Source organism: Aulonocara sp. 'chitande type north' Nkhata Bay, linkage group LG15 (assembly GCF_057382095.1).
Source record: "Aulonocara sp. 'chitande type north' Nkhata Bay isolate Kocher_YH1m ecotype deep benthic linkage group LG15, A_spYH_male_GT1.1, whole genome shotgun sequence".
NCBI lineage: Eukaryota > Metazoa > Chordata > Actinopteri > Cichliformes > Cichlidae > Aulonocara > Aulonocara sp. 'chitande type north' Nkhata Bay.
The window spans coordinates 4,949,262-4,974,826 of record NC_141358.1 but is presented as its reverse complement, the minus strand read 5'-3'; the positions used below and the strand labels follow the sequence as shown (position 1 = coordinate 4,974,826).

The window sequence follows — 25,565 nt, the reverse complement described above, 5'->3', positions numbered from 1 at the left end:
AAGAAGTGATTTCAAATAAAGATAGGAACAGAGATCAGTAAAATCACTATAGATCTAGCAATCAGAAGCTCACCCGTGAGAACACTCTGGATGATGTCTTCAGTCTTCACTGATGGTTTTAATGAGCCTGTTCAGAATTCACAGGATCAGTTAAAGTGGGAGTAAAGTTAGTAAACTGGGTACAAACAGCGATATCTATATTAATCTAATGCATTGTTATATATATTAAATCAAGTCAGACAGTAAGAAAAAAATAATATTCCCCAAGATTATATCAAAGATTTACTTATTCAAATAATTAGTTAGAAACTAAATGTACATTAATCAAATACATTTAGTTTGACCAGATTCCATTAAATTTAAGATTGTTCGTATATACCACAATGATATGAAAAATGTACAAAATTACTCAAAGTCAGCCTTTCAGGCATGAATATCTTTTTGACTGTGGATGTGTAGCGATGATGATGATAATGAAGGCAGGTACGCTGTTTTAGTACCTGCAGGCTGAGGCTGGTGGCTGACCAGTGACTGAGGTTTGGGGGGAGTGGGTGTGTGGCTCAGTCCGTTCTCAGCGGGCGTTATCCTCTGATCCTTTGATTCTGAGGGGGCATCACTTAATGTCTCCACCTGTGCATCATATGAAACATTCAGGATTAAGCAAATGCAAAGTAAAACTACTGCAGAACAACTTCAATCCCAAATATCATTTAAATCAGGCATGTTTCCATTTTGCAGAATTATACTTCCAAACTTCTTCATATGAAGTACACTATAAAAAAGAAGAAAACAAAAAACCAGACGCTTGAGTCTAACAGTAGGAGTAATTCCTTCCTTTGCACCTGTATTCAGAACTCACTTGTTGGCCCTGTTGTGTCGTGCAGCTTAGTTTGTAGACATAGCTTTGGTAACCCACTCTCAGCATGGTTTCCTGTGCTGAGGCGCAGCAGATCTTAATTTCCCGTCGGCCTGCCTGAATGTCGGCCTATACGCTCTTATCTCTGAAAGGTTAATGCAATTTTAAATGATCTAGTTTTTTTGTCATGCTAACCGAATGTTTCCCTTTTTTCTCCCCTCTGCTCTCTACACTTATCTCCCCACACTGTGCTCCGCGCTCCACGCTCTGCCTCTTTCGGTCACTGTTTCCATGGTCACAGCATGATACAGCTCTCTGTTGGCCATTCTCGTGGGTAATCATATCAGCTGGCAGAACAGATCAAAGAAGCCCTTCAGGAACAACCCTGCTCTCCGGTTCGCTTTTCCTAATAACCCCAGATAACTCCGTCCTGCCTAGTCTGTCATCCTAAATTTATCCTCACTCCAGTCTTAGAAATCATCTCTCCTCAGTAATTAAGTCTGTGTCTGTTACCTGATACACTGGCACCTACATTACTCGTGCTCGTCTCCATTGAGTAAATTCAAACAGTCCCCTACTTGCAAATGAACAACTTCAGTAAAACCCTGTTTCCTCCCTTTGCTGCACTGTTGCTGACCCTGTTAGTCTGAGTTGTCTGTGATCTAATATTTCCTTGGTTGTCACTTTGAAACAAAGCAAAAAAATAAATAAATCACATTTTCTGAAGCAGCAGAATTCTGAGCTTCTTGCCATTTAAGTTGTTTTCAAACTGGAGCCTGTACTAAAATTTAAGCTTACTGCCGACTCTAGTTTAACTGTGTGATTGCCTATACTGCGTGTATATACTGTGCATCGTTGGTCACTACGTGCTTTAATGTGTGAAGTAGATTGTACTGTTATTGCCTGGGGCAGGGTTAAAGTGAGAAATACCATCTTTGTAAACAAAGTTTAGTTGCATTTTTGCAAAAAAAAGAAAAGAGACAAAAATATTTTAAACGTGCAATGTTTTAAACAGTAGTCTTGGTCTTTGGTGATTCTTTTGTATGAAACCATTGTCAGGGCTGTGTAAGTCTGCACTTCAATCACATCTCATGACACAGTCAAGCAAAGTACACTAAAATTTAAATTTTGGTTAAGTGTTCCTGGTTAGGAGCGAAAGATAAAACATTACAGCATACAAAGTGCAATCTTAATAGACTGATAATACGATAAAATAATAACATTAACACAGCTAAGGTGAGTGTAGATAGGCTTTATAGTAGGAGACTTACAATTAAGACACTAGTTAGGTACACTGCAAAGCGATCACAGCTCCCTAGTACTACAGGCCCTTCGCCCCTCAGTCTACTCAGCCTCATGACACAGTCTCACACATCAGGACTTTCCATTCATGTGGAATTGTGGGTTTGTGGGTGACTTCGTAACTTAAAATAGACTGTGATGGTGTACAGAGGCAAAATGACAAAAACTGTGTCTCTGTCCAACTACCTAAGGACCTGACGGTAAACTCCACTGACTTCTGAGCATCTTTTTAAACAACCTCTGTATTTATGTAAGCTTAAAGTGTCACCCCACCACTATTTATCTATCACAGGTTTTATCTGTATTTCAATTTTGAAATTATTTTCATCAGCACTGTAGGAAGTATTCCAGTGCTTTACTGTTGCTCTTTTACTTGAGTCACAATACATCACAACATCATTCAAAACACTGTAAACAACAGTTAAACACACAGACCTGCATTTAAGATATTATTTGGGTAAAACTATATAGATACTGTTAGGATTTCATGTACTTTAAGGCTGGCCTTTTTCTTAAAAACATCAGGCATAAAATAAAGCATCCCCTGAGAATCAGTGGTAATATACGCAGGGGTGATTTGTGATATCTAGCAGATCGATGCCATATTAGACTTGATGCTGCTGCAATGACGCTATAGCAGTGGTTGGAAATACAGTCTCTCATGGGTGACCAAGAAACAAAAACTGTTCCAAACAAAGTCTGCTGATAGTATCTGTGTGAACTTGTGGTGCTGTGCTTAATAATCCATCATTTTATTCACTAGTGCTATTAGATGGCTGTGGGTTTCAAAGCACTTGCGATGGTATTAAAAAGCCTTTTACGCTTTTCTCTTTCTAAATTGTTTCTGCTCTCTTCACCTCCCCCATGATATATTTTGACTTCTTAACCAGATTCTTCCTCATAATGAGGAGAGTGCCCATCTGGATGAGGGACCGCTCATCTCATCAGCCACTGATTATTGGCCTCAAAGCTTTTTACGCATGAACACAAAGAGTACAGAGGAGAGACACATGTTGGATGACCTGTGATGCAGAGAGAACTACAAACACACACACACCTCTTTGTCACCCTCCTCCTCCCCTCCCTCTTCCAAGGTGAGAGCAGCCAGCTGATTGGCTCTTTGCTCCATCAGGTTGACATAGCGGATTGGATTGGACAAGGCTTCAATGACGTCTGAGGACAGGGAAGAAAAGAGTGATGATGAAAAAACCACATTTCTTTTTCTGTTTTTCTTCTTTCTTGCGATCACCTGACTTACCTGCAAATGTGTCTGGGACATAGTCCTTTACTTCAACATACACAAACAGAGCAGGTAACGTCAGGGACTGGTTCTTCTCATTCCTCAGACTGATGTAGTGATAGCCTGCAAGGTTTGGGTTAGATTTTAATTCTATCATTCCAGAAACAACAGTTTTACATCAAAGCAAAGAACAGCTGGACCGATACTGGATTGTTAAGACTGATACAGATATCTGGTAATGAAACAATATTTTTTCATTTCTTTCACAGACATGAAATATGCACAGATTTCCCTAAAACTGTTACATGTAATTATTTATAAGTCCCTACTGAGACAATAATGGCAATGCAGTTTAAATAAATCTTGTTCTATTGTCACAACAAGTCGTGCATTACTTGCTCCAAACAAAGTGCCAACGTGGAAGCTGTAGCGTGGCCTTTGGTCGAGCAACTATGCAATATCAACAGTCATAACATGGTTGGTTCTTTTTAAATTTGCAGCTATCAGCTGTTCTAAAATCAGATACTGATATATCAGTCAACAGCTGATGTCGGCATACCAACAAATCAGGGCAGAAATATCGGTCAGGCTCTAGAGCAAAGCAAAGCTTATGCAAATGTTCATGATTTATCAAACTGTATTATAAATATATAAAGTCTAATATAAGTTATTTTTTTTGATATTGACCAAACGCCAACCTATGTGTGAAATTATGCTGAATAAGTGCAAAGTTTTGTCACCTGGACGGATGGCTGACACAGGAATGATGCGGTGTCCGATAAACTTCCCTCCTTCCTCAAACACTGCTATCCTCAGTGATGCTAGCGTGGGCAGGACAACCTAAGAATAATATTATGAATGGGAATAAAACACACAAATTGTTTTTACTGTTATATTATTAACTGGAAGCAGATGGTCAAGATTAATGCAGCCAACCTTTTTTTTTTAACAGTGGCTTTGCTGCTTAAATCCATAGGTATAAACTGAATATGAATGCGTTAGCGCTTTAATTATCTAAAGATGTCAAAATGGAAATTAAATGACACCCCAGGTTTTTTTTCAAGCTTTATGACATATAGCCATTACAGCTACCTATCAATATCTGCATATTGATAGCCACAGTAGTCAAATCCCTTGACTGAATAAGTAGATAAGTTCAAAGGGATGAAAAAGGATTGATGGACTGTACATCAAGAACACTGCATATACAGTCTATGATTGGAATTAATGTTACCACTGCGTGTGTACAAGGCCATAGTTTCACCTTCTTAAAAACAATGGCTTCCTCTTCCCAGACAGGGTTGATGGCATTGCCCTGAGAGGTCTTGGTCTTGAATGCTTTTCTCTTTGTGTCCACTGGTAAACCAAACATGTCGATCTCCACGTATGTGCCCACTTTCTTATCTGACAGGAACTGGCCTGAGATGATCTGGAAGGGAAAATTTAATTATACAGACAGAAAGCTACACACACACACACACACACACGTACACACACAAAACACAAACATAAACACACCTTCACAGACAGTGTGTTGGCTACTATCCCATCCACTGTGCTCTCGGTAAATGGGTCAAAGTGCTTATCCGGCCGTCTCATAAACTCTGGTTTCAGTCTGTAGCCACATTTCCCATTGTATTCATACATGCCCAGGTTGAGCTGCATTGATAAATCTGTGGGGTGAGGATAGGAACATATTTAAACCTGGATAATGACATAAAAGTGAGAGTGTTTTAGTTTATTCTTCAGTGTGAAGGAATGTGTTTTGGGCTTCCCTCTCACCAATAGTCTGGAAATTGAGAGCCACCAGCTGACAGCCTGCGTTCCAGAACAGCTGAGGGTTGTAGTTGGATGAATCCACTCGAGTGCCTTTAGGGTAGATCCTGCTCAGCTGCAGCTTGTTGTATCTGAACAGAGCTTGTTAAGGGCAAGACTGCATGACCTGCATCTGAAAATACTTTCTAAGTGATGCTACTAAACATCTGCTGGGATTACTACTCCAAAATCACTCACAAACAACATAATCCACAAAAGCAAGTTAAGGAAAAAGCTAAAAGGAACACACTCAGCCTTTGTCTACTATGAAGGGGTAAAATGAGGCTGAAATAACAGGCTATTCTTCAGTTCATCTATGCTTGAAACACCTATGCTCATCTACTCTGAGCTTTTCACCCATCAGCTCCAAAAAATGAGCCCAGACACTCTCAGAAGAAGTTCATTTATTCTCGTGTAACTTTCGATCACTACCAACAGCTCATGACGTTCTCGACACCACAACAGATATAACTATCCCTCTCCTCTATCGCTGCACTTGTGAGCAAGACCTCGAGATACTTGGAGTCCCCCACTTGAGGCAACAACTCTTTCCTCACCCAGCTGAGAACCATGGCATCAGACACTGAAGCACAAATTCTTATCTTAGCAAGGACAGAAAGAGAGATGCTTCGGTATAACCATAGGGATACTCCACAAACTCTACAGGAGATTTGGTCAGCTGCTCTAAAGCTTTGGTCTCGACAAAGGATGACATCTGGTAGCTTCGATTGATCTCTGTGGGTTGAGAGTGGTATAAAATTGTCAGCTTATTTAACAGCGATCTGTTTGTTGCTGCACATTCAGTATTCATTGTTGTTACTGACTTTTGGAAGCCTCAAAGCTGTTAAATTTGACAGGTTGGATGTAGATGACCAAGTTGGACATTTCCTCTGTAGCGAATGCCTCACTGCCTGCTGTGCCCTACACATGGAAGCACACATATTAAAAAACGTACAAATACAAAGCAGCAGAAACGTTACCAAAAAAGTCTGTTAGAATCCTTCTGCAAAGGTTTTATTGATTTTGGAGACACACAATTTGGAGACATGATCATACACTAGAGGACAACTTCAGCACATATAGGCTAAACAGTCTGTTTCCATTATAACCAGGATTTGAACTGATGGCTGTCACCTGCAAGATACCCACCTCATCCATTGATCCCTTTTTACAGTCATCATCATCATCATCTTCGTCCTCGCTTTCGGCCTCCACTTCACCTAGAACGCATGGCACAGACAGGATAGCAGAGAAATGCATGAAACAAAGCTGAAACGAGTGTAAATTGAGTTTTTATTTCTGCCAAATCAATGCAAACGTTGCACAAACACGAACGGAGCCGTCTGTCTTTAAATGGTCTTCATTTACAGCCCACGACTGCCTCCATTACATTTAAAACAGCGACACAAGTAAGGCTCATGCTGGCAGGTCCTAATTTATTGGCGCTCGTAGACAGAGGAAATGAATTTCAATATTGTTTTGGTTGAGCTGACCCAGCCTCTGCACCCACATAATGAGAGATCTGCTTAAGATTTCCCACTGAATCGGAGGTCGCACTGACAGAGGAAATTGATTTTAACGGTGTAATTGTCTGACCTATAGCTTCTGTGCCGGCCTAATGAGGGCTCTACTAAAGATTTAAGTCTCCATCTGAGGTCATGGACTCACCAATAGACTTTCTGCCCTGTGGTCTCAGTGTAAGCTCAGTACCATCAGAGGGCTGTGTGGAGTCTGCCACTTCCTCTTTGGTGGAACCTGCGATTTAAAAACAAAGCACTCACTGAAGATCATCCTCATATTTTTCAGTTCAAGGTTTACTGTTTAGTTTACTCAGTAAATCATCTTAAAAAAAAAAGAAGGTTATTTTACAACATGTATACCAGTTAAAAAGGACTCCTGACTGTTAACTTGTACTGCTTACTTTCCAACACCAGGGGGCAGTGTGTTTTAGCCTAAGAAGAACTTAAGGCTCAACAACCAGGGCAGACTAAAGGTGACATGTTGCTTGGTCCAGTGGAATATGTAGATGGATGTTAAATAAATAGACAAAACAATATATGTTTGGCCACTGCCTGCCACCACAGCTCCAGTTTGCTTCATATTGATTTTCCCAGACTCTGGACCCTGGTGTTTTTAAGATGATGGTGGTGAGAACAGTCTAACATGTCAGTCCATGTTAGACTTAAATGATTCAAATAATTTCCATACTTATCAGGATAGAAGTGATTGATTACAGGACCATGGATATCCAGCAAAATGTGTCCTAGACTCTCACTGTGGGGGCCATGGGTTCATGTTTCTCCATTCATTTCTCACTCATTTGTAACAACCAAATGATACACATAACATAACTACAGCCAATCACACAGCAGCAACTTGATACATTTAGGCATATAGATATGGCCAAGATGACATTTTGAAGTTCAAAATGAGCATCAAAAAAATGATTTAAATGACTCTGAACTTGGGTCGGACAGGCTAGTCTGAGCATTTCAAAAAATGCTGATCTACTGGGATTTTCCTACAAAACCATCTCTAGGGTTTATGGAGAATCCATATTCATCAAAACATTCATTGACCCAGGTTGTCTTGAACATGTCTACATGCATCAAAGCACTGAGTTGCTGCTAAAAAGAGTAAATATCCAGTCAGCGGCAGCTCTCCGGGAGGAAATGCCATGTTGATGCTAGACGTCAGAGGAGAATGGACAGACTGCTTCATGGTGATTGGAAGGTGTCAGTAACACCGTCATAACCAAGGTATGCAGATGAGCATCTCTGAACAAGAAACACATCGACCCTTAAAGCTGATGGACAGCAACACACACACCGCACACATCTTATCAGCCAAGAACAGGAAACTGAGGCTACAATTCACACGGCCTCGCCAAAAGTGTACAGGAGAAGATTTGAGTTTCGATTTTTTCTTGTGGCTGTCAGCTGGTAGAGTCAGAATTTGGCATAAACAACATGAAAGCATGGATCCAGACTACTTTGTATCAACGGTTCAGGCTGGGGGTGTAATGCTGTGGGGGATATTTTTTGGCATACTTTGAGATCCCTTAGCACCAAAGCTGACCTGGTGCTGTTGCGAGTGCGTATGTAGTACACAACTGAAAAGGCAAACGTATGAACAAATAGGACTGATATTAGGCAGTTACAGCAAAAAGCAGAGAGCATTTTATACATACACACTCACACACAACTGGCCAGAGTTTAAGATGCCCCGGTTTAAATGTATAATGCCTGCAGGGAGTGCATGCAACAGCCAATAATACCTTCAACTGATGGAGAGGGCCATGAAAGTGATGAATGTTAAACAATAGCACTGTTTTGCTCCAGTGATTCAGTTTCTGGACGGCACAGAGCTCTTGGTCCACAGTACAGAGGGACCCAGATGGTTAGGCTAGCTTTTACACATCTGAAATATCATAACTCAGTGAGCCCATTGTGATTTGATGGCTTTGTTAGTAGAATTTGTGTGTGTGTGTGTGCGTGCGTGTGTATTATATTAAAGGTGCAGTACCTGCGCTTGGGGAGGAGGGCTCACACACGCTGGAAGAATCACTGCAGGTGTTAGAAACCTGCTCAGAGAGTTTTTTCTTTGCACTTCCACTTGTCTTGTGGTGTTTCTTTTTGTTTTTCACCAAGATCTTTCCCATCAGCTCCATCGGGCTGGGCAACGGCACGCCAGACTCCAACTAGAGGGAATGTGGAAGGAGAAAGATGCAGTTATAGATGAATGAAAGGTGCTTTCCTACATTAATAATTTCAGATATATTGGATGATGAGAGAACATGAGTTATTTTTCCTGATTAAAATTGTAAATATAAATTTGAGCAAGAGCAAATGCTCCAAAATGCTAATTTATGGGTAAAGATTGCTACAGTGCAATCACAGTTAAGCTGTCTTTTTCTCTTTTTTTGACAAACTAGCTAATTACCAGATGAAAACACTAAAGTTGTTTACTGGAGTGTTCCACTTAAAATGTAAATTTGTGGCTATTACTCTTTTCAAATCCTCTAAGGAAGAGTTCGCTGGTTAGATGCAGCTGGTTAGTAAAAAATGACTGTTTCTGCTGTGAGTGTTATAAACTCGGCTGATGTTATAGCGGAAAAATTCTACGCTTGCAACACCTTAATCAGCTTCCTGCAAGGAAACTAAACATTAAACACAAACGCACGTTCTCTCAAATGAGCTGGACAGAAAGTCGCTACATCTCCAATTTATTTATGGGATACGCTGCTTTTGGATCACAGTGTTTAGGGATAATAATATTTCACTAATGAGCAATTCAGTGGTGCAGAATAAACACACGCACATGCTCAAACTGCTGTGTTTACAACATATCAACTATAAACATAACCTCACTTAAACATATCAAACTTTTACTTGAGCAACTTGAGAATCAAGAGCAACAAAACAGTGATTCATACACCAACTAACGCCAAGATTTTCCTTCTTGTGACCTATTTTCCGCACATGTCTATCTACGCTCTGCTAATGTTGCTGCGGGGGAAATCTTACGACAAAGATTAGCCATCCTGTTTGCATTCACCTCACTGACAGTTACCAGGGAGGAAAAGCAAAATTGGATGGGGCAAGTAATCCTGATTGCACTCAAATGCACCGCACAAAGCCTAATGAAATAAACTCAATCAAGGTTTTCCCCCCCCAAATGTCAAAAACAATTATGCTCAGCTGTGATAAGAAAGTGAAAAGTTCCATTTGGCCACCCTTAACCACTTTCAAGCCTCAGTATCATACTAGTGGTAAAGTGAGAAAGTATTTCCTTGTTTTGTTGCTTCATACGGCGTATCTGCTCCACGATATTTCAGAGCAACGGTTGTGACGTTTAATAAGCTAGATTCAACTGTTTCAAGTTTTCAGTCCAGTCCTTGTCCCTAAACCATTTTCAGTATTTTGCTTGTTACGTTCATTTGTTATAAGACATATGACTATACGACAATTTCACATTACATAAACAGAAATTGTTCAATGAAGGGAATAGTCTTAGCATTTTGTTCCAAGTGCATGCTGGGTATGATAAGAGTATCTGGTCTGGATGTAACATAAGAAAGGGAAGCAAGTTTTTTTTTGAATTGGGTCAAATTGTTCTTCAAAATTTAAGCAAATGTTTTAAAATTTCCTCAAAATGTGTAAATTTACTATTAATACTCAAAGTGCTTTTTTCCAATAATACTTTCAGGGAAGTACAACTTTGTTAATAAGTATCTTTACACTGAGGGACTGTGAGTCTTAAATCTTTTAAAAAATGTTGCTTTCTTTTTAACAGGGGATGAACTGTTAAATGTTCGGGTCTATATGTTCAAACAATGTGAGCAGAAGGCGGAGAGGAGTGCTGCATGTCCCGCAAGCGCATGTTAGAGGAAGTAATTAAGTCTTTGTTATGTAAAAGTGTTTTAACTTCAGTTATTGGGATATGGTTATTTATTTTACTCGCCTCCTTACAGCTCCGACAGTTTATAACTTTTGCATCCACATTATTCTCAATCTGGCCTCCTTATGTGTGCTCGTATATCTCCCCTTGCCAGTTATAGTCTGTCTGCAGCTTAAAACTAAGCCCCAACAAGATTAAACAAACCGCAAGACAAATTGTTTAATTCCTTCAAATATTTCATATATTTTACGCAGTTACAATGAAAATGTTTTTCGCCAACACAGTCATTGTCAGCATAGTGAGAGAAGCAAGAAAACAAACGATGAATCAAGCTTTCAAACTGTTTTGTTTTTACTTTGAAAATAAAAGAAAATCACCAGTCGTCATTGTGGGACGCGATTGACAGTTTTGTAAAGTGGAGATGGAGTAGGAGCGCAAGTTTCTAAGAAAACTTTAATCCTCTTAATTCTCACTCTAGGTTGAGCTGGATTTCATCTAGCTGTATTACCCTATCTGCCCCGGTCCCTGTGGGCTTATCAGGCTGATATCCCTTTCGATACGCTGTATACACAGCTGACTCCATGCCAGATGGGAGTGACTGTCATTGCTCTCACCTTTCCTAGTTTGTACATGCTCAGTGGTAGAAAGCTCATTCCTCAATGGCACTTTCTCTTTCCATCTTTCTAAATTCTCCCTTGGTGTCTGTCTCCTCATATCTCTCCCCTTCTCCTTCCCTCTGCCACTCCATTCAAAAGGCTTCTCCCTGATAATACTTCAATGTCAAATCCAGTCAGAAGGCTGTAATTCTCAGCGGGCTGTGACTCTGGCAGGCAGCAGTGCTGAAGGAGCTCCCTGCGTGTGTGAGATAATTCTGCATCTTACTGCTGCTGGGAACTTTAGCTGCTCCACAGTGTTGTGCCAAAGGGAATAACGTCATCCCAGGAGAATGACGCGAGAGGAGTAAGCGGTACATTAAAGTACATATATGTGCAGAACTGTTTGCGAGGCATGTTTTCACGTACGCACTGTGAGAAGTGCCTAAAAGTCCTTGCGAGAGTTTGTGTGCAAGTGTCTACATTTGCCTCACGTAAGAGCCTGCGTCATTACACACAAAGACGCCTTGGGGGGGGGGGGGGGGGGGGGGGGGAAGAAGTTTGGCCACAGGGACAATGGAAGCTTTTAACTGGTAGTCATGGCAACAGAGGAAAGGCCTGTCTGAGATAAAGGACTGCCAAGAAAAGCCACGTTTAGATTACAGCGGAAAATGCTTCCTTTTAATCTTAAACGGCTTTTGTTTGCAGTCTCTGCTGTGATAACACAGACGTGATAGGGAGGAATAAGCACGATTGCGGGATGATTCGTTAAAAGTTAGCTTCCACGGCTATGTGCGTGTTTAAGAGAAAGTGAAAGTGGCTGAGGCTTCAATGAAAAACAACAGCAGCCGGATATTTTGCCAGGTGCCAAAGGTCACATGGTGTTATGTGTGAGAAAGAGACAAAGAAAACAAAAAGAAAGAAAAACAGAGACACATATATACTAGGGGTGCAACGATACACACAATTCACGGTTCGGTTCGACACTTTGGTGTCACGGTTCAATATTTTTTCGATACAAAAAAATGTTCATGCTTTTTTAATTTGTCATTTATTAAAATTATAAATATATATTTTAACTCAAAAGTACAGTTTTTAAATTTAATGTTGCTGAAACAACAAAGTAATAAAAAAAAATCTATCCGATCGAGAAATCACTCATCTTTGGAAAGGAGAGTTTATTACAGAGAAATGGCTCTTTCCAAAATAAAAGCTATACTATACACTTCTTCTGGGCTATATTCTCAGCAGCATATTAAACATATCAGGTCCCCATAAGGAGAATCCTGTGCTAACGGCTGTCTAAATGACTCGGGTAAAGTTTGTAGCATGCGTGCTTGTTGTTTTTGTCTGCTTCCACTTGTCTTTGCACTAGGATGGTGTCAGTGTAAATGTGCAGTCATATTCATTGTGTTCCCACTAGTGCTGTCAGCGTTAATCTGAAATAACGTTAACGCCACAACACGGCAAATCTCCGTTGACAAGCTACCGCGGATCGCCCCGTGCGTGGGGCTGGACGGCGTCAACACGTTACCGAGCAAACTGCGCTAACGCAGTAGTTCCCACCAATGTAATTGAGCATTGCGTGGCACATCCCGCATACTGTTTTACTTTTGTCCATGACGCGCTTACCTTCAAGGTCATGCTTCACATGAAGACCAAAATAGTTCCAAAGGCCAGATCTGAATGAGGGTGGGGGAGGTTCAATTTGCCATGTTGCAACGAGCTTAGCTTCTGTCTTGCTAGCTTGTGCTGCGCTCAGTGGATCTGCGCTCAACAGTGCAGCCTAGGCGGAGTAGTCGAACGCAGATCCACTGAGCTCTCAACACAGACATCATCGTCAGAAGAAAAGTTGATAAAATAAATTAAAAATTTTGTATTGTTCATACATATGCCTACCGAACTGAAAGCACTGTATCGAACGGTTCAACATCGATACGAGTATCGTTGCACCCCTAATATATAGATATTGCAAAGTCTCAAGACTAATTTCTTTATATTTTGCTTAGAAAATGGGAAACAGGTGCACTGATTTGTTGAAACGTCCATTCATGGAAATACAGTATATAAGGCAAACAACAAAGTTTAAAGTCAATATTTGGTATGACCATGTTTATTCTTCAGCACAGCCTGAACTCTCTTAGGCAAGCTTTCCTGTCAACAAAAGGCTTCTCGAGGGACATTCAAAGCTCTTCTTTGGATGTTGGCTGCCTTCGATAATGTTGAAACAGTGTGCTATCTGTTGCTAATCAGACACTTTCCAGATGGTATTGGATGATGATCCTTTTTTTTGCATTCGCAACTCAATAAATTTTGACAAGTCCCCCAACACCACTGGCTGAAATGCAACCCCAAACAATTTACAATTTGAATTTTTCACTCCATAAGGCCTGTTGCCACAGATTTCTAGTCCAGTTCTGTTGTTTACCTTAAGAATGGCTTCTTGACAGTTACCCATACACTGGGACAGTTTCTGATGAAGCTTCAGTGACCAGTAGATGGATCAACTAAAGGTCCAGATGCATCTCACAGATTCTGTCAAAATGTTTTATCTTTGGTATTTTTCGTAGATTTAACTAGAGAAAATGGAACAAACTATGTGTTTTGCAACAGGTTGCTAGTAACAAAGTGCCTAAGGATACCATTTAAAACGGATTCTTTGCCAAGTTATCTGTATGTGCAGACAAAACACTGGCTGGTCTCTTGTGTTAGATGCCTTTTTTTATGCTTGAATGATTTGTGGGTCAGCATTGAGTGTAAAATCCCAGGAGTCTCTTTGGAAGCAAAATATGAAGCAATGAGAGGGACCTCAAGACTTTTTCACAGTACTGTGTGTGTGTGTGTGTGTGTGTGTGTAAGTAACTATGTGAGTTTTTACCTCAAAGAGAACATTTATATGGGCAGCATGGTGAGCAGCAGCGTTCAAGGACATTCATTTCTCTAGTGCACTCATCTGTGTGATAGTATCTTCTGAATGCCTCACTGTTGTTGTATCATATGTGTTCGTGTGTTGGAAAGAGTCAAGCAAGTGTGAATGTGAGCGTGAGCACAAGCAAATGTAGCGGGTGCGTGGAGATCTTATATACTCACAAGATATTTCTCCAGAGGTTCTGTCAGTAATGCGTCTCCAAATATTGACCGGCAATACTCAGCCATCTTAGCCTGCTGCTTTGGTCTGGGAGTCATCACACAAAGACACACACACATACACAATCATGATTTCTCCACTAAATATCAATATCCTGAATATGTATGTTGCCCCAGAGTATCTTGGTGCCATTAAAGATGAAAGGATTCATCAGAAGCATGTCCCTAGCTCTACAGGTGTTTACACAGTTGATAAAAAACAAAGTGGTTGGTTAGACATATTGACAGTCCTGCTGACGGACAGTCCTCATCAATATGCTTAACAGTATGAAGCCTCATTTATGCAAAAATTATATTCACATGCACGGCGTCAATATCCAGTGAATATTTGTTTGTTCTTCTGCTCTTCAGTTGCGACACAGATATTTGTCTGTCTCAGTCTGACTTTAATACTTTACTCTGCCGTCTTTTTGCACTTACTGTCTGATTGCGGTCTCATGACTGTTGTCGTGATGTGCTGTCAGTGTTTCAGCAGACAACTGAGCTAATGATGGACAAGTCCCAGGGAAACCAGTCAGCACATGGATTTCCATAGATTCCTGTTCACACTGACTCTGACTGTTACCATGTAATACGTTAGCATATTTCTGGAAAGTGTTATATATTAGCTTCACATAGTATAATTCATTCAAATATGTGTGGGACAACAATGCAACTCTATACTAGAGTCTATAAATATAAGTGATAGGCAAATTTTTTCCTTAGAAGGTCTAAACTGACTTTGATACAGTAACCAAAGGCCTGACACAGAACAATCAAATAAAAACTCCTCTGCGTCAGTCTGCTATATAATCAATTTAAATGCGAGATATATTTTTATAATACTGAAAGAAGAAAACCTTGGTTAATAACAGATGAACAGATTCTGTATGTAAGTTCCCCCATACATATTAACTACCTGGAGGGGCTGATATCAGTGACCACCAAGTATATTTCAGAACGTAATCAATTTGCTATTGTGTAATACCCGCGCTCTTAATTTGAAAGTTTAGTCACTGCAAATAAGTTAGCACCAGGCATTCCTGTCTCCTGTTTCCCTGTCGGCAGGCTTTTGTGAGACTCATCTCTGTGTTCAACAGACTCTAACTCAACTGTCTCAAACTGCAGCTGGTAATGGCACCCCTTAATCTCCCCTGAAGACCCTCTGTGAGTTGGAGGAGCAGCTGGTTGAAGCAGCTGGAGGAGCAACCTCAGTAGCTCACTGAGAACGGGAGTAGAACGAGGAGTACTCTGCATGGTTTGATTCCATCCAAGCGACGGGAAACTCAGAGGAGCAACAGCTTCTTAGTTTTTGCCACAAAGCATATTTCTGCATCATGTATTCATGCATTTAATGAAACATGGGTGCACCTCCTTCCACACGCACCCAGCTCCAGCTTTTGACTTTTGAGATGTCAGCGGACAGCTTGAGATGGTCCACAGTTCAGTAACTGCACCCATGTGTAATACATAAATCCTTTTGAAACTGTATTAAGCTTATTGTCGAATACAACAAATGGAAAACTGCCTAATTTAGTGGAATGCATTTACCGTACTTTTAAATTAAAGTTTCACAGGACACAGTATATAACATTTTGTTACAATGATGTATCTGGGTATACCTGAGAAACTGCTTACACGTATCTTTAGATTTCTATTTTGACTGCTTCCAGTACCCATAACACCAGTGCAAGAATAATACCCAAACATCAAGCGGTTCATTAAGAAACTTGCCACTGACGACTCACGTTGACCACATAGCGACTGAGATAGCAAAACATCAGGCTGCCATTGTGTTCTTTGAGCACGAGTCAAAGAACAGAAAGTGCAACATGTCACATGTTGAATCAACATGTAAAGATAATTCTGGCACAATTGGAACCTCTTAAGGCAACAAGGTAAACTGTTAACTTACGAGTCCACGTGATTCTCAAAGGACAGGATGATGGGGAAAGGCGAGGTCTTGAAGGCACACTCTGCTATAGCTTCAATTACCTCCTAAATACCCAAACACAAAGAATACAAAATATACCTGTAAATTACAACATAGGCTCAGTGTTGGATCATTATCTAATTAATGTCATACATAATGAAAACACAGGAGTTTGCTACTGGTTTCCAAGAATTACTAAAATGCCCTTAAAAGAAATATCGAAACCTTTTGAAGTCATTAACTACAGTGACATTGTTTTGTCTATGAACCTGAATACAACAATGTGAACAAAAATCCCATACAGTAGGTCATCGATTGCAGGTATTTAAATAAATGGGAGCTGAGCGATATTGTTGAATCATTCCCCAACTCTGCTGAAGACAGTTCAACATCCGATATTAGATTTCTAAGCCACTCATTGTCTGAGTCAATTACACCATCATTAACAATAGTGGCAGTTCAGTAAAAGCCTTCATTTCCTCCAATAAAAATCTTTGTCTGTAACTCAACCCCTTCAATCTGTAGCTCTCTTCCATCTTTTACAACTCTTCTCTTTTTGCATTTCACTCTCAGACTAATTGCATTAGGCTTGTTCTGCTTCTTCCGTTACTTTCATTAGATCTAAATTTCCTCCATCAATCAGTTCACCCATTTCTTTCTTCTTTTGTCTTGACACTACTCTGCCCTTAAATTTTCATGCCCTTCTCCTATGAAAGCATCTCGTCGTCAGTTAATTGCCCCTCGGTGCTTCTCTTTCTAGGGTTATTCAGCGCATCCCTGTTTCTTACGATTTGCCATCTGCTCCTTGCATGCCCCACTTTTTGCTTTTTCTATCTCTTCTTCAGTCTATACTTGTCTGTTGAAATGTGTTTTTTTAAATATATATAGTTGTGGTGAGGTTTACTATTGCCCTGATGTCAATCAAAGCAAAGGGAAATTAATTAAATGAATTAAATCAAACAGTTTGTAAACTCTTCTCTTCACTCCCCTTAGTACAGCATTTCCCAGGGAGCATTGTTTGTTAGTTTTGACCATGATCACACTTAGAAGTGTGTCTGCATTTTTATTTTGCAAGTATTTATCCATTTTTTGTCAGTCGACCATTTTTAAGGTCTGCAAAAGAGTAGCAGAACAAGAAAGAACCACAGTTAGCTCCTAGATTAAGAGCTGTAGACACATGGTTGCACGCCTCCAAATCCTCAGATGGGTTCTTTTTATTAAAATAATTCAGTTTATTTGACACCAGTGACCACATGTGTCACCAGATCAATAAAGACTGAAATCCTCCTTAAGTACGTACAAAATATTGACACATCAATATACTGTATTGCATCCCTGAGGGATAAGTTATTGAAATTTTTATTAGAAAATGCAGGCTGGATGAATCCCCCCTCTTTGTGTGGGAGGAAATTGTGGGGAAAAAGTGGACAGACACATCCAGTATCACAGAATCAGTGTGCTATCTATTTACACCTACAGGCCAGTGGACACTCTTTCAGTGATGAGGATGTACACATCCTGGACAGGAACGCTGGTTTGAGTGGGGAGTCAAGGAGGCCATTTACGTGAAAAGGGCAATACCATCTGTGAATCGAGGAGGGGGGCTAAGGGTCCATCTTTCATCATCTTACAATGCTGTGATTGCAGCCATTCCCCAACTCTCTGTGAATGGTACTCATGGCCATTGATTAATGAGCTTTGATCAGTGGTTGTTGATCAATGGTCATGAGATTTTACATATTAATGATCAAGGAACTGACCTCCCAGCCCATTGTTCATTCAGTGGGCTGGTTTCAGTCATTGTGCAAATGTACTGTTTATAGGACTGGGGAAACCTGCAGTCAGCTGAGACTGAAGAAGTCCCTTGGATGAGTGACGAAACATTTCTCCCATTGAAAACGATACTTCCAGATGAACAGAATCAACCTTTTGAGACTGTACTGTATCATGATTTTATAGTCAACAGAGCCACCATGTCCTGAAGGATTTTACAGTAAAGCTAACACACAGAATTTATATATATATATATTAGGGGTGCAACGATACACAAAATTCACGGTTCGGTTCGGTTCGATACTTTGGTGTCACGGTTCGATATTTTTTCGATACAAAAAAATGTTCATGCCTTTTTAATTTGTCATTTATTAAAATTATAAATATATATTTTAACTCAAAAGTACAGTTTTTAAATTTAACCCTAACCCTTGTGCGTGTTTTTTATTTTAACAGCGAATGCGCACCTGCGGACCACTTATGTGCAGCCCTGGTTATTTAGCTCGTCATATTGCAGCCACAGAAATTATTTTGTCCATGAAACCATAAAGCTGCACTTTCTTTTTGCCTCATAGTCTGATTTGTCATAACTTCTCCTGCTGCTTTTACACACGCACTCACATAAGCTCAGCGATTCTCTGCGCGATCAACCTCTCACATGTTTAAGCTTGCTGCAGGAGATTTCACTTGTCATGTTTGCATAGTAAGCTAACGATTAATAAGACGATGTCAGAGGAATTGGTGCACAAATTATCATCACTCACAGATCAGTGCTGTCGCTCTCTATACACAGTTCGCACAATTGCAAAGTGAAAGCAAAAAAACCAAGCGCAAATTCAAACGCGACTTCAATATGTCACATATTGACAGTGGCTCACCGATGCCAATGACATAATTACCCAGCTACATTTCTGAAAGAATGCAAAAGCATTGACATATATTTTTCCTACAATAGCCCGACGGGCAGGGAAGAGAAAGATTTTGGTAGCCCGACTGAAAAGATCGCTAGCTCCGGGACGTCGGGCTAGCGATATTGCAAGCCCTGTATCTGATTGAGGAATCACTCATCTTTGGAAAAGAGAGTTTATTACAGAGAAATGTCTCTTTCCAAAATAAAAGCTATACTATCCGCTTCTTCTGGGCTATATTCTCAGCAGCATAAGGAGAATCATGTGCTAACAGCTGTCTAAATGACTCGGCTAAAGTTAGTAGCATGCTTGTTGTTTTTGTCTTTGCACTAGGATGATGTAGGAGTAAATGTGCAGTCATATTCGTTGTGTTCCCACTAGTGCTTTCAGGTTAATCTCGTTGAAATGACCTTAACGCCACAACACGGCAAATCTCCGTTAACGAGCTACCGCCGATCGCTCCGTGCATGGGGCTAGACGGCCAACACGTTAACGAGCTAACTGCGCTAACACACTAGTTCACACCAATGTAATTGAGCATTGCATGGCACATCCAACATACTGTTTTACTTTAGTCCATGACTCGCTTACCTTCAGGGTCATACGTCACATGAAAACCAAAATAATTCCAAACGCCAGATCTGAATGAGAGTGGGGGAGGTCCATGTTGCTGAGAGCTTAACTTCTGTCTCGCTAGCTTGCCCTGTGCTCTTCCTCCTGACTATGCTGTCTGTGTGGAGCGCTCAGTGGATCTGCGCTCCACAGTGCAGCCTAGGCGGAGTAGTCGAACACAGATTCACTGAGCGCTCAACACAGACAGCATCGTCAGAAGGAAAATTGATAAAATAAATTACAAATGTTGTATTGTTCGATACATATGCGTACCGAACCGAAAGCACTGTATCGAACGGTTCAATATCGATACGAATATCGTTGCACCCCTAATATATATATATATATATTAGAAATAAAGGTATCTACATCTAAGTTTCTAAATCTTTGTTAACCAATTCATTTTGCATCTTCAAAAGTACCGTGTTCAAGATCTAACCACTAAATGTCAGTAGATCGCAGTCATCTGAGTACTTTTGCTGCCGTTCATCTGTAGTGTGTGCAGGCTGACAGTCGGCTGCTTATTTCAGTTGGTGTACATGTCTATTTACTCCCGAGGAGGCTGTAAAAACTTTGTTAAGGAAGTCTGATGAGTCAGTGAAGCTCACTTCCGACAGCGACACTGAGGTGACTTGAGGATATCCTAAACTTTTCTGTCAGCCTTTGTTAGCTGCTTTTAGCTAGCATTAGTAAAGCTTTATTTGAATAACTTCTCACACGATGTAATAACATAATAAAACTGTTTATACGAGGGAAAGTGTGATTTTTAGGACACTCCAGCTGAAGATTAGCTAGCATAATGTTAGCTTATAACCATATGCTGTTGTTTAGCCGGCTCGTGGTCAGCTTTCTGGAATGGGGAGGCTCGCATATTTAATCTGCTTGCAATAAGTAACTGTGACAATATCTGGAATAAATAAGAACCTGTTTGAACATTTTTGTGTGTTAGAGCTCTGACTTCTGCTCAGGAGATGAGGCGTGAAGTGAGGAGGGAGAAGGTGACTTTTTTCCAGACGTTGGTGTTCTGGGAATCCATCCTAGCTTGGAAACCGTCCTTCAGCTATTGTAAATATTTCTAATGGTTATGGTTATGGTTAGAGTTGGTCAGAAGTCACCGTCAAATAATCATATGGGTAGGATGACTTGCCAAAGTAGGACAGTTTCTCAGAACACTGGTCTGTTGTCCTTTGCGTTTTCACTTGTTTGGTGATAGGGACCCCTTTTCAGATGATAAATTATAGGTATGATGTTCATATTTTGAATCAATCCACGGCATGTGAATGCCTGTGGGTTCTCTTCTTCTCTGCCTTTGGCGTGCCACGTACAGTATGTGGCCGGTCTGTCCATTTTGGCCACTGTCTTTATGATGGCGGGACAACGTGGTGGCTTTCACAAACCAGATTAGATTAATTCTGAGTTTATGACAATGGATCCGTTTATTGGAAGATGAAATAACACAGAGAAATGGTAAATGGCCTGTACTTGTATAGCGCTTTACTAGTCCCTAAGGACCCCAAAGCGCTTTACACATCCAGACATCCACCCATTCACACACTGGTGATGGCAAGCTGCATTGGAGCCACAGCTGCCCTGGGGCGCACTGACAGAGGCGAGGCTGCCGGACACAGGCGCCACCGGGCCCTCTGACCACCACCAGTAGGCAATGGGTGAAGTGTCTTGTCCAACGACCGAGACTGTTCAAGCCGGGGTTTGAACCAGCAACCTTCCGATTACAAGACGACCACCCAACTCTTGAGCCACGATCGCCCCGATCCACGATCGCCTCCCAGTGTGTACAATATTCTTTTTTTCTGTTAAAGCTTCTGCATTTTGTTGTAAAACTGAGTACGTTTACATGGCTAACAGCATATTCAGCTGGCCTGAAAGAACTCTTTGAGAATTTTTTAAAGATAAAATGTGGAGAAATCCTGCATCTAGAATATGTGAATTTATGCATTTTTTTTAAATTTATAAGCTTTTCAGTGTTCTTCTCTTTAGATATTTTTAAACCTGATTTAGTAATGGATAAACCAAATTTATTTACAAGTTATTTAATTCTAAGTTTAAATTTAATAACACAGCATTGTTAAATTAACCCTAACAGTTGGGTTAGTAGCAGTGGGTGGATGATCTGTTGAGCAGAATACCCTTCCGTGAAAACGTTCCCTTTGCTTCCCAACCCCCAACCAAGCCCTCCCGTATATCACCATCACCGTCTCTCCTTGTGTTACCTTGAAGGAGATTTCAGTTGTCATGGTGAAGCCATGGGTGATAACAGGCTCTTCTTCTGTGGTGCGACCCTTCCAACAGTCCAGTTCAATGCAGCGGCACCCAGAAAGGAGGACCTGTTTGTACATCTCGACCGAAGAGTTGCCTGCGAGCTGGCCGGCTGCACCGAACACATGAACACAAAAAACAGCTCTTACAGGTATCGGCTAAGTTGATCCAAAAAGAAACAGGATGCCCACAAAAGCACATCCTCCCACTTTTCAAGAGCTCATTAACTGTATTGTTCGTCACATGCAGTAAAAACAATACAACTGTCGTTATCTGAAGCAGGCAAATCTCATCACCCTGTCACCATTAGCGAAGCAATTATCTCTTCACATTAGCAGCATGTTTCCACAAAATAAGTGGAAGTGTGTTAAAGTGAGAGGCAGCTATGTTCTCACTTGGTGTGATGCCATTCATTTACTTCACTCTTTTCTCATTTTTTCTCTCAAAAACTTGTTTAATTGACATCTTTAAGCAACTCCATGAGGTGAAATATTTCTTCACAATTACTTTAATTTTAAAATATAATTTATGATGGGTCAATAACATGAAATGCTTGTCCTGTTATCAAACTAATGATTCTGCATGGCTCTTTTTGTGTGTGAAGTTGTGAAACACAAATGCCTCATGGACAGAAATAGACTCCACATTGCAACACGCTTCTGCTCCCTATTAGAATAGCATAGTATGAGTCACTATGAAAATACCTAAAGAAAAACACAGTTCGTGAGGAGAAAATTAAAAGACCTCGTGTTTGTTTTTCTCATTTCTTCATTTCACCAGCTATGAGGCTGGGCTATTACAGAAAATTCAATTTTTTCCAATTGCTGCCGAAATCTGATCCACTTCAAAGATTCAATGCTCTTCAGTTCCCCCCAGAATAGATTTGAATAGATGAATTCTAATATCCATTGAAGAGAAAATGGCCTCTCTATTGTGCCAGCCATGCTTGTGCACCGCAGGGAGTTACTTTGACTACCAGTCCAAAGAAATATTTAACTCATGAATATCAATGAATCAAGTATCATGGCATGACTTGATTGGATAACCTCTTGAGAAGTAACACAAGAAAGGGAGCCTGATATGCAAGGGTGCATTTGATTGACTGACCCACGAGGTATAAAGTTGAGTGTATTCACTTCAACCATAATTGTATTTCTAAATGAACGACTGATCTTTTCATTTATGGGAGAATAAAGGATCTCCCTGTGCAATCAGTCAGGAGGAAAATCAAGTTGAACGTGATTGCGCAAGCAGACCGATAGAAGAAGTTTTAACGTGTGTACGTGCTTACCTGTGAGGTATGTGTTGTGTGAGGAGTTGATGAAATAGTGAGAGAGGGGAAAGGTCATGTCTTCACTCTGGTCCAGCTTCTCAGGAGGAATGATGCTGTTCTCTTCTGCATTCAGGTACCTGGTGAAGCCTTCTGCTGAGATCTGACCTGCATGAACACAACAGCAGTCAGCATCCTAAGCGTGAAAACATTGTTTTTGGTTCAAGCGTCCAAATCTAATTGTATTGTGATGTTCTCTGTTTTTCCAGATGGCAACAATTTCCACAAAAAAGACTACAAAACAACAATGAGCTGATTTGCTAACTGTGTATTTAAAGCTTGATACAGATTATTCTGTACATTGTTCATTTTCACACCTAAAGTTTATTTACTTTGGTCCAAATCAGTTGATGAGTTTGTAGACTTGTGTCTTTTTCCTGTGGTTTAGTTTCTTTTCACACAGAAAAAACAAGTAAACTCCAGGTGAGCTCAACTGCGTCACTGCAAACCACATGAGAACGCTCACTTCAGTTATTAGTCAGATGAGTCTGGAGCGTTAGGAACAAAAGTAAACTTGTCCAGAAAGGTGTTCTGGACAAGTCGATAACACAGAGAAACTCTCTGCGCATCTGTGCTGCTCTGCTGGATCGCAGAATAGAAAACACACCAGGCTACAGGAAGGTGTTTAGGTCACACTCGAAGCGTACACCTGGCGGTTGGGTCGATTGAGTTTTCACCACAAATGAACCGCTCTGGATTCCTCGGCCTCAGTCCAATTCCAAACAAACTCCAAAGCAGTTTGGGATCCAATAACTCAGATTACCTTGTTCACATCTGCACAAACGAACCGCAACAAGGAGGGAAAATATCAGAGTAGAAGTAAACTAAAAAGTGCAGGTGTGCTGTTCCACGCGCTTCACTGTTCACTGCAGTGATCATCTTATCTGCTTTTTCTTGAGTCATCTGACTCAGTATAGAGCTATCTGCCAAATCTTGCAGTTATTCTGATTTGAAGAAAATTTGCAGATGCCTAAAGTTTTAGAAATTTATTTAAAAGTTAAATCACAGAATTGTCTCGTTTTTCCAGTGGAAATTAATGGGCAAAGGGGCTGAGTGCCAAAGACAGGGTAAGGAAGATGTAAAGTACTGGCAGATGGAGTAACATAATGTTGGAATTTAATTTTCTTAATGGGATTTGTCACCGTGTTAAACATTAAGAATGCCTTATCCTTTTAACTGCACAAGCTAAAATATGGTGCGTGGCATATGGTGGCATATGTGTCACAGATTTTTTTCCCCACCCTTTGCAATGCCTTACATGAAATTTTTAACAAACTGCAACATAACTGAACATGGCTATGAGAACATTTGCGTGTTTTTGTCAGTCACTTTTTATAAAAACATTATTTCCAATGGAGGTGAATGGACTGGCATCCCCGTTCACCTGTGACTTTAATAAAATAAAAGCAACTTTTGTTTTCTGTAAACATGTGCCTGCATTGTTCTCCACCTTTAACCTCCTAAGACCCGAACTGTTTCATGGCATGCATTTTTAATTTCTCTTTGCTATTTGGGCTGATTGGGACCTGATGAATGTAAAAACAGAGAATTACGTAATTTTTTAAACCTGCTTTAAATTTCGATAGAACAGCGGCAGTATAATGTCCTCTTAAGTGGATATCAAGCCCTTGTAGAGCAAAATTTGGTATTTTGGTCTAGACAACCTAAAATGTGATGTCCACATATGTGAGCGCCAGGTCCTAGGAGGTTAAAGCATTACAGTGGGTGTGAGACTGATGGTAAATGTCTTTCTTTCGTTTCATTTAGGGAAACTCGTTGTTTCCTTTAGGGCTGTCCCTCAATGTTTTCCTACTCTAGTTAAATACTGTGTTACAGTACATGCTTCTAATTATTAAAATTCAAGTCTGAAAAGGCTCCCTTTGCTCAGCAGGTAGATTAACATATAAATGTACTTTTCTCCATTTCAGGCTCCACTAGCTTCGGCTAATATTGCTATTATCACTAAGTAATACAGTGATCTGATGAAGCTAAGCTGCCCATGGAGCTGTTCCTTCCTCGTTGTTGATTGGTAGTCATGGTCACTCATGATAAGCTTTGCCTGTTGGCTGCCATCACTCAGCTAATCTTCACTGAATGTGCTTGAGAAAGTGAATAACACTGAATAAATAAGTAATAAGCGGTTGATGAAAAGCTCCACATCTCCATCCACACGAGATCATATTTCCATACGCATTACCATACACATCAAACACCTTGCCTTCATGAATTAAATTTTGAACATATAGTTGCTGCTCAAAGCAAAATACTTCCTCCACCTGCCTACACACACACACACACACACACACACACACACACATACACACACACTTACTTGAAATTACGCTAAATATGCTAAGTGATGCAAGCTTGACGGGTGCAGCAGGTCCCTCTGGCCACTTT

General features: G+C 40.5%; 1 protein-coding gene across 3 annotated transcripts in view; it reads right to left on the bottom strand.

Moving 5' to 3' along the window:
* Positions 1 to 25,565, bottom strand: part of plcb1l (phospholipase C beta 1-like) — a 128,592-nt gene that overhangs the window by 18,290 nt on the left and 84,737 nt on the right. For all 3 annotated transcript variants that reach the window (XR_015124993.1, XM_086263616.1, XM_086263618.1), the window contains exons 10-26: positions 23,127 to 23,273; positions 21,790 to 21,947; positions 16,248 to 16,330; positions 14,297 to 14,381; positions 8,739 to 8,913; positions 6,882 to 6,968; positions 6,363 to 6,433; positions 6,038 to 6,134; positions 5,864 to 5,948; positions 5,181 to 5,305; positions 4,917 to 5,071; positions 4,663 to 4,827; positions 4,139 to 4,238; positions 3,417 to 3,521; positions 3,216 to 3,331; positions 501 to 630; positions 74 to 127 (exon numbers count right to left, since the gene is read on the bottom strand). Coding sequence is in view for 2 of the 3 variants with exons in the window: in XM_086263616.1 (XP_086119742.1) it covers positions 74 to 127; positions 501 to 630; positions 3,216 to 3,331; positions 3,417 to 3,521; positions 4,139 to 4,238; positions 4,663 to 4,827; positions 4,917 to 5,071; positions 5,181 to 5,305; positions 5,864 to 5,948; positions 6,038 to 6,134; positions 6,363 to 6,433; positions 6,882 to 6,968; positions 8,739 to 8,913; positions 14,297 to 14,381; positions 16,248 to 16,330; positions 21,790 to 21,947; positions 23,127 to 23,273 (1,938 nt within the window). In the remaining variant the exon portion in view is untranslated. The remainder of the gene's footprint in view (positions 1 to 73; positions 128 to 500; positions 631 to 3,215; positions 3,332 to 3,416; positions 3,522 to 4,138; positions 4,239 to 4,662; positions 4,828 to 4,916; positions 5,072 to 5,180; positions 5,306 to 5,863; positions 5,949 to 6,037; positions 6,135 to 6,362; positions 6,434 to 6,881; positions 6,969 to 8,738; positions 8,914 to 14,296; positions 14,382 to 16,247; positions 16,331 to 21,789; positions 21,948 to 23,126; positions 23,274 to 25,565) is intronic.